This window comes from Brachionichthys hirsutus, chromosome 6 (assembly GCF_040956055.1).
Source record: "Brachionichthys hirsutus isolate HB-005 chromosome 6, CSIRO-AGI_Bhir_v1, whole genome shotgun sequence".
Classification (NCBI taxonomy): Eukaryota; Metazoa; Chordata; class Actinopteri; order Lophiiformes; family Brachionichthyidae; genus Brachionichthys; species Brachionichthys hirsutus.
Window position 1 is genome coordinate 13,838,846 of NC_090902.1, and position 15,456 is coordinate 13,854,301.

Below are 15,456 nucleotides of genomic sequence, written 5' to 3' on the forward strand. Positions count from 1 at the left end.
ATAGCAGAGTCTGTTTTTGTTGTCAAAATTTCAAGTAGATTGGGTTACTCGTTTTTGAGTTATGCACGTGGACAGACAAACAAACAAACAGACAAACAGACAGACAAACGGACCCAATTGCAATACCCTCGCCTCCCCTTCGGCGAGGGTAAATACACACAGTCTTGTGTCCAGGTCGTTTCATGACTTCATGTTTTGTTTTGAAATCTAACTCTTCCTTCCTTCTCTTTTGTGTTTCCTGCCAGTGAGATTGTTTGCCCCGTCCTGCGTTTGTCGTGCCCCATGCGTCAGGTTAGGACCTCTGTTTCCATGCCTTGCTCCACTGACTCAGGTTTTGGATTGATGTTAGTTTCCATACCAGGTTTTCTCTTTTATAGCTCCTTTGTTTTGAATCTACCTCTAATTGTTTTTGTTAATTTGCTGCTTTCATTTCTCTAGTTTTCTAAGTCTTTGAATTTCTTTTTTTCCTCAGCAGAGTGATTTTCAATCGTTTTTAACTTTCCTCTGAAATAATGATTTTTCATCGCACTTAGTAAATAAAGTGTTTCTTTCATACTTTGTCTTGAGAGTTGTGCTTTTGGGTCCAGTCCTAGTTTGGTGGTGAAACCATACACCTGGTAGTAAGAGGTTTGTCCATTACTACCCAGCTGCCACCAATAATAACATTTTGTCCATCCGGGGCATTGTACTGTCCAACGCCACGTCTTTATTTAAAGCCAAGTCTGATTTCCAAATTTGAAAAGCACACAGCGGAACCTGCTGTACGAGATTATCAAGGATGCCCCATGCACAGATTTCTGTCGTGCTCTGGGGGGGGACCCTGGAATTAGGAGAGACGGCACTTCCTTCAGGGCTCATCTCATCTGTTGGATGTGAGACCTGCTGCTTTGGCATCATCAGCTTGGAAAGACCGCCCTGACAAAATGACCCTCTGCTGGACGATGTCAAAGACCCCTTCACTCTCGGGGAAGATGCGTTCATATGTGAACGACATGAACACAGATTCAAATACCTCCATTTCATTGCAAAGCCCGTGGCACAATCTAATGCGTCATCACCCACTGTCTTATCTGCAATGATGCCATCAAAAGCCTTGCGGGAGGCCGTCTTTGCCGTTTGCCACAGTGCTCACGATCCATGATGTGAAATTCCATTAGTTTAGATTCACCTTGAAAAGCTTGCAGACTTTGGTAAAATATGTTTGTTTGAGTTTAGAAAAAAAAAAGTGGCAAAACCAGAGAGTGCTGCAAAAGATATTCTGCACTCAGACAAGTCTGTGTGTACAGCAATGCACAAATATTGCCCTGGGGCGATTGCCTTCACTTTGGCCTGCAGACCACTGAATCCAAGACAACAACCCCATCATATGAGTGTTTCCCAAAAACTGTAACCCTGCACGTTTCCATTTAACACTTCAAGAACAGACTGAGCAACTCGCCGTTCAGAAACATGAAAAAGAAAATGAATTTTAAAAAAAAGTCTGAATTTCATCTCTGATCTCATCAGAAAGCTCGGCTGCAAGAGCAGAGAGTCGTTTTGGATAGAATGAGAAATACCAGCAAACAGCTGATGACTGTGATTGTGTGGCCGAGACAGTGATATTTAGATCGTGTTTCTGTAAACGGCCTGTAATTTCCCTTGTCGGATGATTCATTCCTACTAACTGATAGCTCCTGCCAGCCAAGCAAGGGAATCACATCAATAAGGCAGTTTAAGAAGGCTGTTGTTTTTTTTATAATGTTTCATTATGTTTTTATAGCACTTTCACCTGTCCATGCAACTTAACCTTGCACATGCACACACGTTTACTGCTCTTATCATGCCTTTTATATGCCCAGTCAAAGTCAGGCAGATCCATCCATCCGTTTTCTGATTAAATGAGACAACCAATCGTCTCGTCGACATCCGCTTTATCCACCTTGTGGTTTTCTGGAGACTATCCCAGCTGACTACAAGCAAGAGGCAGTACACGTTCTTTCCAGAGGCGTGGCCAGCAGTACACATTCTTTCCAGAGGCGTGGCCAGCAGTACACATTCTTTCCAGAGGCGTGGCCAGCAGTACACATTCTTTCCAGAGGCGTGGCCAGCAGTACACGTTCTTTGCCACGTCACTTCCACCTGGCTGACTGTGTCGTACCAGGCCCGCTACTTTTTGCACCGAATCTATCTTAGATGTTGTTCAGGCTGCTGTTTGAATCTCCGTTTCTCAAATTGCTTTGCTGAAACCAGGTCAACAATATTAGCATCGTCTGCCATCGGATGCACCTTGCTAGCTGGCTCGAGTACACTCCGACCTTGCCCACAGTATAGGGATGATTGGACGAACAAACGAAAGGATATTAAACTAGAACAAGGAAATGCTGAAATTATGTTACAAGAAAATACTATGAGTGTTTGTTTTGTTTTGTTTACACAGAAGGAAAAGAACAATGGAAATGTTCAACCAATTTTAGCTTTTTGACTTCACTATGAAAATCTACAAGCAACAGTGCATGTCTCAATCAAGCTGTTGATGAAATAGAGATTCAGCCTTTCGATTGATTAACCAATCACCAGCCGAGGTCAGCCCACCGCTCCAGGCGCAGGACAAAACTGTGGCATTTAACCAATTACAGTCAAGTTTCAAGGCAATGAGTAAACTGTTCCACCAAAGCGAATGGACAAACGCTACAGGAAGGTTTTAGAAGTTAAGTCGGTCGACTTGGGAAAAGCAGCCGATTCTGAACAAACTTGTCTTCGAGATAAACACGTTCTAACATTTTTAATTTGTAAAGAAATATGAACAAAATATTTGACCGTTTTGACTTTGAGTCTTAGAGAAATCGCCCCTGTGAAGAATATAACCAGTTGAAGCCTACAGATTTTATTCGACGTTGGTGGTGTCGCCTCCTTGCAGAGATTCTGAAGGTTGGAGGTCATTTTCTATGATATGGCTGAGAAACGGCTGTTAAAACATTAGGTCCATGTTTGAAGCATCAGTTGTGTTGACCTACCCTCCCTGATTCCACAGCAAAAGAGTCACAGAGCACAGGTAACGACACGAGAGCCAGGAGAGACCCCGTCACCAGGGAGAAAACCAATGTCCACGGTTTAAATCCGCTAGCCGGAGAGGAGACACCGTGGTGGCGATGGCCGTCATGTTGCGCTGGTCTCAGATCTGTTGTCTAATGTGGAGGATGGCACAGCGGCAATCGAGTCGTCAATATGAAACTTAACACAGTCACAAATAGAACCATTATTTCCTGCAGTGTGTCAATGATGAGTCGGCAAAGCTATGAAAAGGCACCACGAAGAAAATCTTTATAAATGATCCTGATCCTTTTTACAGTGTTTTTGACCCCGAGTCCGAGTCATTTGAACCGATAGCGAGTCCCGATCCGATACTTCTTTAATACATGAAAAAATAAAGACGAGTAAAAAACCGATCCAGGATGTCTTTTATTTTGTTTATTTAAATCATCTTATTTCAACATTTAGCTCTTAAAAAGAAGACAAATACTTTTTTCCATTTTGTTCAAGTCCAGGTTTTTGGTCCAATCTGCAGGTGACAGTAATTATTTTATTTTTTTTAATGTAAACATCTCTGAAAAATACTGAACGGAATTATTCTCAAATGAAAAAGAAAAAAGATCGCGTAACTGTGAAATGACTTCGCTGAGCCGAACCGTTCAGCCACCCAGGTTGAGCTAAACCGTCTTTCTGCAGCTGCTGTGTTACAATAAGGGCTTAGAAAGACTGAATCTCTCCCATTCACTGCTCCTCTTATCTTCTCTTGCCTTTTTGGCCCTCAGCACTCTGAGCATCGACAAGGAAAGGAAATTCACATCGCTCCTAAAACGACCCCTAAAATCATTCGGGATCTCAAGGATTCTATTCTGTGCTTTTGCATTTGCTCTTATATTGTTGACTTTAAAAAAGGAAAAAGAAAATATATTTATTTAACAATGTAAAGGGAGTAAAAAGAATTTGCTGCCTGATCATCACACAGCAAAGTCGATAACAATCAAGTGTGAAAACAGTGCATCGACGGAAAATGTGCATAAAGAACAGAAGTGAAAAACCTGCTTTATTCAATTTTTCAGACTGCAAAGATTGATGTGGTGTGATGAGGTAGCGCGGAGGTGCGTGTGTGGGTGCGTGCGTGGGAGGGTGCATGTGTGTGCGTAGGTGGGAGGGTGCATGTGTGTGCGTGTGGGTTAGCAGGAAAAATATCCTTTCGTGTGCTTCATGTCTTTGCAGACAGACGCTTGCACAATGCAAATGCATCTCACCCCCATACTTGTGTGTGTCATACACGTAAAGGAACACAGGCATGTTTACCCTGCGTTGCATGCTGGGAGTTCATTTGAATTTAGATCAAATTGAGATTTAATCCTTTTTTGATATCAAGTTTGAGCTGCCTCCGCCAACAATGCATCTGCATTTTCCATTTTAAAAAATTAATCTGGATTGTGCAAACGTTACATAAATTACATACAAATTTAAGTATTTTTGTTTTTTATTTGTCAGAATGTTCCATTAAGACCAATTATTTTCCAAAAATGACAGTGTTCTGACAATTACTTCATGGTGCGGGCTTCAAAGGGTTAAATTTAGGACTGTTTGCTTTCTAACTTTATTTTTGGTTCCGAGTTGGATTAAGATTAAGCTTAGTTTTCATTGTTACACTTTTTACACTGCAAACAACGAATTTACACCCCAGTGCCTTGAGAAATGCAACAAAGACGGATGTGAAGAAGGACGATTGGACAAGATGAAGCAGGAAGGATGCATTAAGTTGGTCTCTCAGAGATGTGCCAACAACAACCTGACAGAGTCTCCACAGACCCAAATGTGTTAATGTGTGTGCGTTCAGGTGCAAATGGATTCCTGGAGGGCGACTTTGTGGCAGAATGTGTGAATGGATCCCAAACTGCGTCGGATTGTATCTGCATAAAGGAGGGTGTGATTCTGTTCAGTGTGTGTGTGTGTGAGCGACTTCCAGGCAGTATTTGCAGCACTGTCATGGTGGCATGGCGACGACCAAGCCTTGGGCGAAATGTAAACACAGTTACTGCGACACCATTAGCTTCACTGGGAGACGATGCGTCTGCAGTCTCTATGATACCTGATAGAACGGGTGCCTTGCTGCTCCTTTTTTCTTTTTTACATATATTATATATATATTACATATGACATTCAGTATACATTCGGTATAATGTGCTAAATTCTCCACTTTGTACTCAGTAAGGATGAAGAAAACACAATAAATCTGGAAGTATCTCATATTTAGCGAGTAAACTGTAGCATGAAGAAGTGTACATTTGTCCTGCGACATCGATGAGCTGAAGCGCCAGCCCTTCAACTCACACTATAAATGATCATCAAACTTTTACGGCCTCATGCACGTCAGTTTTAATGCTGAGTCAGCTCGATACAAACAACACTGCATCTCCATCATTCCAGAGCAGCCGGATAGTTATTGTTGGCCCACGCATTAAAGTTAGATTCCTCTGCGTTTGGACAAACGAATAATGCGCTTTAACCTTAGCGTCTCCTGCATGGTTGCTGGACTTTCACACGACAGCTTTTCATACGAGTCAGAACAGATTGCAGCATGCGATCGATCGGACACTGACATGACCGACAAGCTGCGGCTGCAAATACGAAACGACGAATGAAAGAACTCTGTCAGAGACTCTGCAATGGAATAACCAGTGGTGTGTGAGAAGACCAGAATGTGCACGCTATTATCATTATTCTCAATAATACATTCTCTGCATTCCATTGCATCCCATGCTGTTGGATGCAACATGCAGCTCATGCTGCAGTTTGTCGGCTATGCGTTTAAAGATGGACTTCAGATCAGCTGCCTTTGACGCCACATTTCTTTGTGCTCAGCCGTCCATCAGACGCTGTTTAAAATCTAAGTGTTGGTGTTTGAGCGTAACAAACCCAGCCCCCGGCCTTCTTTCCTGTTTTGCTTCAGGGCGGCTGATGCACAGCAGCCGACCTCTCTGACCTCCCAGTGGAAGCGAGGGATGGGTTTCCCATAGCATCATCTTATCTTAGCATGTCTCCCCCTACCGCGGCGTATCTGTGCATTTACCTGCATGATTGTCACTTGAACAGAGTTTCCTCACCTGCCTCCACCTTCCTCTCTGTGTCTCATCACAATGTATTCATCTTGTGCTAAATCACAGCACAAAAGCGCAGCAGGGAGTCCGGCAATAGGAAATAGTAGTTCCCGTCCATATGGTGTCCAGTTACGCACATGCAAGCAGCGAGAGAGAGCGCGGATCCAACAGCCTGTCTTTGGCTGACTGTTGCAGCCGCCCACATAAATGTCCGCTTGGCTCTGCTCTGATCTCATAATTGCTCTGTGCGCAACTCTCCCACACACACACACACACACACACACACGAAGGAGAGCACACATTTAGGGAGTTCACACACACACAAACGTAAAACCCGGATGTATGCAGCACCCACACACAGTCAGTGTTCAGCAGCGAGTCCAGTAGACATGCAGGTTTTCCTGAGAGCTTATGGGCAGGCATAAATTACAAACACCAAACAGAAGCTCCCACCGGCTGACCCACGCAGCGAGCGTGTTGGGTGGGAGAGAGACGCAGACGTGAGGAGAGAGAGTCAGAGATGGGATTAATAAAGGGTGCAGGGAAACACCCGCCCACTTCACCCAGCTTTAAATAAACAGATGCACGTGAACAATTTTACCGCATTTTGTCTGCGACTTTGGCATAAAGTGTTTTGTATTGCTGTGCCTTTGCAGTTTTTCCAATTCAATAAATTCCTGGCAGCTTCTGCAGATGACCTTTAACCGCCTTTAAAACCAGTTAAACCCAAGCTAGTTTCATTAAATTAAATGACATGCCTTAATAATAACACGTTAGACAAAATTGAGTCACACTAATGCATTCAGTGGGTCCTGATTGAAGGGAAGACTCACACCGACGGGCATGAGAGTCTGCTTCGAACGTCCGTTTGAGCGCCGTGACATCAAAGCGTGGAGGAGGAGCCCAGAGGAAGTCAGTGAGAACGCGCTCGCTGTGTTCATACGCGGTTATATTTACACTGCCGTGTGTGTAACGGCAAAGGATCTCCAAAGGATTTCTACGGCTGCCCTCGAATTCCCTCGATTAACGCAACAGGAATTACATTTTCACTTACAGGCGAGCAAAACTGAGACGGCGCTAAATTACAGGGGAATCAATTTTAATGGGATTGCTATAATTAGATGACCTGAGTTTGCTGAAACGTCGGTAAGTAATTTTCTGTGTTTTTTTCTTAACATTTACAGGACTTATGAAGGGGGGGGGCATGAAAACAGGATCGGAGAGGCCGGAATATCTGGGATCTGTGTGTGTAAACCACGGACGCGGCCATCAAGCACACGGGCAGCATGAAAGAGAAGATGCACGGCTCAGCAGTCCCTCTCACAAACACCGAGACGTCAGGAGGCCAAACAAAGTCAGCTGATCAGACGCAAAAAAAACAATCAATCAATCCGGAGTAACAGAGCAGCAGCGCACAGAAAACAGAACTCAAAAAACTGGAAACAGCCGGCTAACAGCACTCCCGTTTCTGTGAAGGACGAAGGCAATGACAAGAAAAGGTCAGAGAAAAGCAGAAGAACGACAGCCCATCGACTGTGTTTAGAGGGAAGGAAAGAAGAGGACGTGTTTGACGGAGAGGCAAAAGGACAGATGAGAAAAGACTGAGGGACCCGTTACCGTCGCTTTTAGCAGAAGATTCCAGAGAGAGAGGAAAGAGCGAACCAATGAGGACAGCTGGGGAGGAGAGTGGAGCCTGGCGACAGCAAGCCGGTCATCCTACCTGAGTTCCTCTTGGAGATGTACTTGACGCCATCGCAGTCTCCTGAGGCGAGGAAGAGGAGGACGAGAAGCAGCGATAAAGTCTTCATCTCTCTATCCACGACTGGCACCTTTAGAAAACAGGGCAAAGAGAGAGGACTTAGTAGGCGGGGCAGTAGGAGTTTGAAAACGCCACGGGAAGCACAAGCAGACGCATTTTGAGCGTGAATTAGAAATCAATCAAAGGAAAACGCTGAAGCTTATAAAAGTGTTCAAAGAAGAATAAAAACGGTTTAGACCAGATCAGTCCCAAAGTGGGGAACTTGATTTGTGTTGGCTTTTATAAAGATTACAAACAGGTGGCAGGACTTCATTGAATTTTATATTTCTTAATTTTAGGAAGGAAGAAAACCAAATCATCACAGTGAGGTCGCGCTGTTTGTCTTAGACTGAAAGGTCATTGTTGAGGTTGTTTTCGATTATTATTCTTTTTATTTTATCTTTACTTTTTGAAATTCTGGCCCTTCCATCCTCCTGGAAAGTTTCCATTTTCCCACTAGGCTGTGATTTATCTTTTCTTCCTCCCTGTCTCACCTGTTTGCCATTCCCTTGTAATCCCATCATATCCAGTCTGTGTGATTCCTGTGACTTTGTTGTGTGTGTGTGTGTGTGTGTGTGTGTGTGTGTGTGCGTGGACGTGGATGTGTCCGGCCATTTTTCCTAGTGTTCCCTCAGCTCTTGCCTGCCCTTGGTTTTTCTAGGCTTCAATGCATTGCTGTCAATTGATCGACGTGATTTCCTGAACTACACCTCAAGTGTCTCAGCATTGTGTCTGTGCCTCTGTCCCATCTGACCCTGAACTGCTGTAACCATGACAACCAGCATTAATATGCATCATATATGTACATTCCAGACAACCTACCAGAACACAGCCGCTATCACAGCCCAGTGACAAATCATGTGGAATTTTATTTTATTTTATTTTTTGTGTGCTGCCAAAACCTTTTTAAAGGATATAATGTAAGACCCAAAAGGGTCGGAGACATGAATTACAAAATGTTATCAAAGATCTAAAGACTTTAGCCCAAAGACACTCAGAGGGACGTATTCAAGTGAAAGAAGAGGGTACGAGGTGTCTTCATCCTTCTCCAGAACCTATTAGAGTGGAGTCCAAACGCAACAGCTAAGGGCTGTCTGTGTGTCTGTGTGTGTGTGTGTGTGTCTGTGTATGTGTGTGTGTGTGTGTGTGTGTGTGTGTGTGTGCGTGTGTTGGTGTGTGTTCTGTTGTGGGATTGTTGAATAAAGGGTTTGATCTGAAATTGCGACCGGATCATTTCTCATCATGTTGGTTACATCACGTTTGCAGTGCTTTTATCATTTTTTGCCTTTTGATTTCAGCTACAAGCTCTTCTCTTGCTCTCTGAGGCTCTTCCACTTTCTCTCTCAAGCTCTTCTCTTGCTCTCTCAGGCTCTTCCACTTTCTCTCGCTCACATTTAGTCACTCTTCTTTCACGCACACGTTTTCAGTCTCCTCTCTTCCTCCAATACTCATGATCTCACAGAGCTACCCTCGTCACTCACATCACCAAACACTGAGCTCGTCCTTTCTGCACCCCCTCTGTACTGCATGCCTGACATCATGCACACGCACACACACACACACACAAGTTTGTCTTTTTTGTCTCCTTTTTTCCTCTCATGAACACTCGCTCAGAGAGCAGCAGCAGCTTGTCTGATGTTGGATGCACCATGAGTGCAAGCATTTTATGTGGAATGCAGTGGCATGCAGAGAGAGAGAGAGAGAGAGAGAGAGAGAGAGAGCAGAGGGGTAAAAGCAGGACAAGGGTATCTATATAAAACCTCACTGACCTGTAGATTATGTATGTCAAACATAAAGAAATACAAAAAATAATAAAGAATTCAAAAAATGAAATGAAATGCTTTTATTAATCATCATCTGCTGACACACACAATGACATCGAATTTTCACCCTAGAACAACGGGCCCCTTGAAACAAAGGCAACAGGCATCTGCCCTGTCGGTGTCCCGGTCGGCGTCCCTGTCCGTGTCCCGGTCCGTGTCCCGGTCCGTGTCCCGGTCCGTGTCCCGGTCTGTGATGGGAACACTGCAACAGTTTTCTTTGCTTTCTGCGATATTGTCGAGTGAAGGCTACAATCCAGCTGCTAAAGCTGCAACAATTTGTACTCTGGAAAATAACAAGTTAAAAGTTCAAGCAATGAATCTAAACAACGGACAAATTCTAATACCCCCCCCCCCCCCCCACACACACACACACACACACAGATAACAAGCTATTCTTGTGCCAAACAGACCAGTGTTAAGCCATTAGTCTGCTTCAACCACACATCTAATATTAAAGACAGCCTGCAGCCCTGTTCTGTCACCCAAACTGCATGAGTCATGCCATTCTGGCTGCAGAGGCCGTCTGTGTTTTGCATGGAAACATAAGCTGCCTTGTCACACATTATGAAAGATGTAGTATTTGTCCCTCTAATCCCTGCAAGAAGGGTTGCATCGGCCTCAATCTGGAGTCAAGCATCTTGTTGTTGCCTACATGGATGTACACAACAGTTTAGCACATCTCGGTTCTCTCTCTCTCTCTTAGAAGATGTTTCTATGTTTTTTTGACAGCAGCCGATGATGACTGGACAACCTTTGTCCAATTCTCTGGTCAGGAGTTCATTCTCAAGTGTCCTTGAGCAAAACGTGACCATATTTAATACAATCTTCCGCTTTGTGTCTCAGATGTTCAGAGCAAATCCAAGACACGCGGACACTTTGCGGCGATCCGAACTCTTCAGTTGTTACCCTCGCCTCCCCTTCGGCGAGGGTAACAACTGAAGAGTTCCTAGCCCGTCTTCACGTTAGCGTCCTCGTCCTTTGGTGTTTGTGGTGCATTGTTTGCTCGTGCTTTACAGCAAGATGAAAATATTAAACCCACACTGGAACATGAATCAAACCACAATCAAGCATTTGTAAGAATGCTGCGTCAAATAGCTACATGTCAGACTGTACTGAATCACCTATAAAATAAAAAATAAAGGAACTTTCATGTTTTATTTTATTTTATTGTCTACAATACTGTCCATTATCTTTGGATATTACAGGTGGATAACCTACTTTTGAATAAATAAGGACAGTGAAAAGGACGTTATCCAAACATGATTGTTTGCTCAGTGATATTGCCAATTGATTAAATGACAGACAGACTGATAGATAGATAGCTCTTCTACATATTTACATGCATACAATATGCAGTATATATATGCATCCATTCAATATTCCACAAACAAGTACATAACATATAAATACTCATATATTTTTAAATATACGAGTAACATTAATATACAGCTAACATATCAATGCACAACTACCATATAAAAGCACTACCAACAAGTAAATAAACAACAAACGTATGATCCATTACTCCAATTACAAATATAAAGAGCCGCCATAGAAAAAAAAAACTGTTCCTCAAATGTGACCCAAGAAAACACGACGACGTCACTGTCCTTCCAGCCCTCCTGCCTGCAAACCCAAACCCGGATCAGTACCATGATGCTGCAGAAGCGTGGTCTGTCAGATCTCCAGTCTCTCCAGCGCCGCTTATCTAAGAGAGGAGCAGAGCCCTCCGTGGACCCGCTTTGCTACTTCAGGATCTGACAGCTGCATATCTTTTGCAGCCCCATTTGCTTATCCCTGTCAGGACTTTCTATTTACGTTCTTGTTAGGTCTCTCTGACATCACTCCCGGCAGCCTGTTGCCCCCTCAGGACTGAACGCATCACGCCAACCCCTGGAAGGCTTAGGCCTTTTAACGTGCAGTAAAAATGGGAGCTTCTTGTGTGGGATCATTTCCAAAGCCACTTTAACTCAATCCCGAATGATGCTCCTACCTCTGTTGTGGAAAACAACACAGAAGCAGGCAGTGTGTGTGTGTGTGGGCAATGTGTGAAGGAGGTTTCAGCTGATTGTATCACACATCAGGAGTAAAGGCGGGTTTCAAGGTCAGCCGTGTCAAGCTGTTGGCAAAATGAATGAATCTGTGGCCAGTCACTTCCTGGATCTGTTCTGAACGAATCAGAATTCCCTTGTGGACAAGAAGCTGGAATGTATGAGGGGGGGGAAAGTAGACACTCTTTCCACGTGTCCATACAATGTGTGTGTGTGTGTGTGTGTGTCCCCATGTCGCCCACCCAGGCCGGTACCTGGCCATTAGACGCTGTGAATGATTTGTGCCTCACATGCAGTTTGGAGTCCCTGCAGATCCTTTTGGTCCATTCAGCTTGCTGTCCTGTGCTTTAGTCAGCAATCGGCTTTTCAGAGTTCGCCATCTCTGTCGTGGGCCTTCTGGTCTTTAATCGATAATTCTGTTGATCTGGTGTGGAACAGGTACGTTCCAGGATGAAGTAGCACTATCTTTGTGACGTGAGCAAAGTTAAATAAAGTTTAAATACTTGAAGTAAAAGTGGCTGGTTTTAGTTTTAGGTTGTTTTTGTTGTTTACATGTTGAACTTGTTCCACCACATCTGCAATTTAAATCAGAAAACAATTTGTTGAAGGATGAGATGATGAATCACTTCAAAACGACTGTTACTTGTAGAGTGCATGTAAACATGGTGCTCGTGGATATTCATGCTGAGGCGGCGTTAACAGCTGCCTTCCAGTCAACATACATTGAACCACACTCTCATGTGCCCCCCCGCCTTTTTGGTGGAAAAGAGACTGTAAATTATAAATGATCATAAATATTTGCATCTTGCAATGGGGAAGAACTTGTTTATTAGACTCCAGATATCCATTCATTCATCTTGTAGACGAGACAACTGCAATCGTACAGCCTTTATCCGTAACTGACTACACATATATATATATATATATATATATATATAATATATATATATATAAAGTGAGCGTTTCATATATATATATATCGGAGTTTGGTCCATATTCTCAAACTTTTATATATATATATATATAATAATTTCCTTAACGGCATGCCATACTTTTGATATATATATATAATAAGTTCCTGAACGGCATGCCATACTATGGTATTCCGGAGTTCGGTCCATATTCTCAAAGTTTTCATATATATATTCCGGAGTTCGGTCCATATTCTCAGACTTTTCATATATATATTCCGGAGTTCGGTCCATATTCTCAGACTTTTCATATATATATTCCAGAGTTCGGTCCATATTCTCAAAGTTTTCATATATATATTCCGGAGTTCGGTCCATATTCTCAGACTTTTCATATATATATTCCAGAGTTCAGTCCATATTCTCAGACCTCACTTTTGATATATATATATAATAAGTTCCTGAACGGCATGCCATAAATATTATATATATATATATATATATATTTTTAAAAAAAAGCCAAAACCAAAACAAGAACTCTGCCTGCCTGCACATGCACAGACACACACGCACACGCACAGTGGGAGGGGGATATAGAAAGGCAGGTGTGTGTTAACGAATGCAGCGCCACTTGTTCAGTGAATGATCCAATTGATCTCAGCAGATCTCCATTTCCTCTCTTCGACGGCATTCAGAAGCGAGGCGAGGGTCAGACACCGGGTGGTCAGGCAGGTCAGACAGACGGAACACAAGGGGCAGGCGAACAGGCAGGGTCGGTGAACGGGAGGTCTGGTTCAATTGCTGGAAAGTAGGACGCATCACTGACAATCCGGCGGGGAGCAGAGGACTGAGCTGTGTTGAAATAGTGTCCGGACTGATGAGGTCCAGGTGGTGGCAGGAGCACAGGTGATGGGAGTGATGTGATTGGCAGGAGGACTGTGAGGTGAAGACAGGGACAGACAGTGAGGGAATGACCCCGCCCCGCCTCGAGGCGTGACACTTTGATTTGATTCTGGTCTGCCGACAGACACAGCCTGGTAATGCTAGATTAGTATAACTAACATGTACTCGCTCGTAAAGCAGATTGGTTTGCGTATTATGTGCATTCAGTTGACTCTTTACAGAACTGATACTGTAAAAATGGCAACTGGATGTTACACCTGAGCGGCTTGATGTGACCTGCTCTCCAAACATCGCTGTGCAGAAACGGTTAATAATCTCGGCTGTTGAGGAGAGACTCGTGTCGTCTGTCCAATTTTAAGCAACGGAAATGACACCAGACCGGGTCTTCATGGAGACCCTGCAACCTTTTTCTCAAAGGAGAGTCTTGTTGATGTATATAAATATCACTGGGCCTGTGTAGGACCATAAATAATTGGCCACTGCTCTGTACTAACCTTTGATGCCTGGCATTTGAAAATGTGACATTTTTCCACTTTCTGCCCAAAACCAAAAGAGCACGTCGCTGCGTGTGGACCCGGTTTCAGGCCCTCTTGGGCCCAAATTAATCCGTGATCCAGCTTTTTTTTTTTTTTTTTAAATGCAAGTCTGATTCAAACAACAACTAAACCGCTGGCATTCGGTTCCATGTCGTCTGAAGTGATGTTTATCTCACACACATCTGCCAGACAGAATAACTCCATTCACCCACACATGATGCATTTAACTGCGGCGTTTACATGTATAAAGAAGCATTTAAAGTTCTCACTCAGACAATGTGCTCAGTGAGGAGAATCTGGCTATGAATAATTGTGCCCGCCTTATGTAAATATCTCATATCCATATTGTGATTATGCCATCAATCAGCGTCAAGCTGGAATCAAAGTGATACAATACGAGCTGTCAAGGCAGAAACGCAGCCTCTCTCTATCTCCCTCGTCGCTTCAGTCTGTCTTTCCATTTTCCCCTCCCACTCTCTTTCTCTCTATAGAAGAAGGGGAACTCTCTCAGCACAGATCCCAGTATCATGCCAAGGCTGGTCATCCAGCTACCAATTCAGTAAAAAAATATTATTCTGCAGCAGTGTCACGTTTGCTTCTCTTGGTTTGCCTGCAGGAAGGTGGGATGCTTGGAGTGCACTATAATGGCAGAAAGAATGGATGTAATTAAAAAAGACCACTAAAGTCTGCATAGACTCAAGAATATGAGAGCCGTACAATGTCAGGGTGGATGGATATGTCAAACCCAAGATTTGGAACCATGTGAAATGTTTTTAACCCAACCCATGCCTAAACTGAACCAAAGTACAATTCTCAGCTAAAATATCACTAAACAAGCATCATTTTGAAAGTCTAATTGGCTTTTTGGACAGTATTCATTGCTGGCAACCTGAGTAGCTTGACCCATCCTCCAGCATGGTCCTCATACCAGCTGTGATGCAACATCTACAAGAGTCAGATCCTGTTGCCATGGCATCAGATGCTGCTATTGGTACATATTTTGCCGTACTAATTTCCAGAGTACGCCGTACTGCTCAAAAAATACGGGAAAACCGTATTAGTTGGCAGGTCTGATCACCATGTGGACGGTGTAAATCCAATTAACAGGGGAATGAGCTGCTGGGAGGAGGTCTGCGCTCTCTGAGTGCTTTTCTAATTAAAATGTTATTCGAGAAAATATAATTATTGACAAGTATTTTCTAATTTTTGTTTCTATATATGAAGGGAAAGTGAAAGAAACTTACTCCGATTTGTTTCCATCTTAGGAGTTCATTTGTCGATCCAAAGTAGAGGCACAAATGATCAGTAATTATCTCCG

At 43.4% G+C, this 15,456-nt stretch overlaps 1 protein-coding gene across 1 annotated transcript in view; it reads right to left on the reverse strand.

The window, feature by feature from the left end:
• il1rapl2 (interleukin 1 receptor accessory protein-like 2) overlaps window positions 1-7,924 on the reverse strand; it is a 237,001-nt gene extending 229,077 nt beyond the window's left edge. The window contains exon 1 of the mRNA XM_068740307.1: window positions 7,837-7,924. Coding sequence (XP_068596408.1) covers window positions 7,837-7,924 — 88 coding nt within the window. The remainder of the gene's footprint in view (window positions 1-7,836) is intronic.
• Between the last annotated feature and the right edge of the window lie 7,532 nt (window positions 7,925-15,456).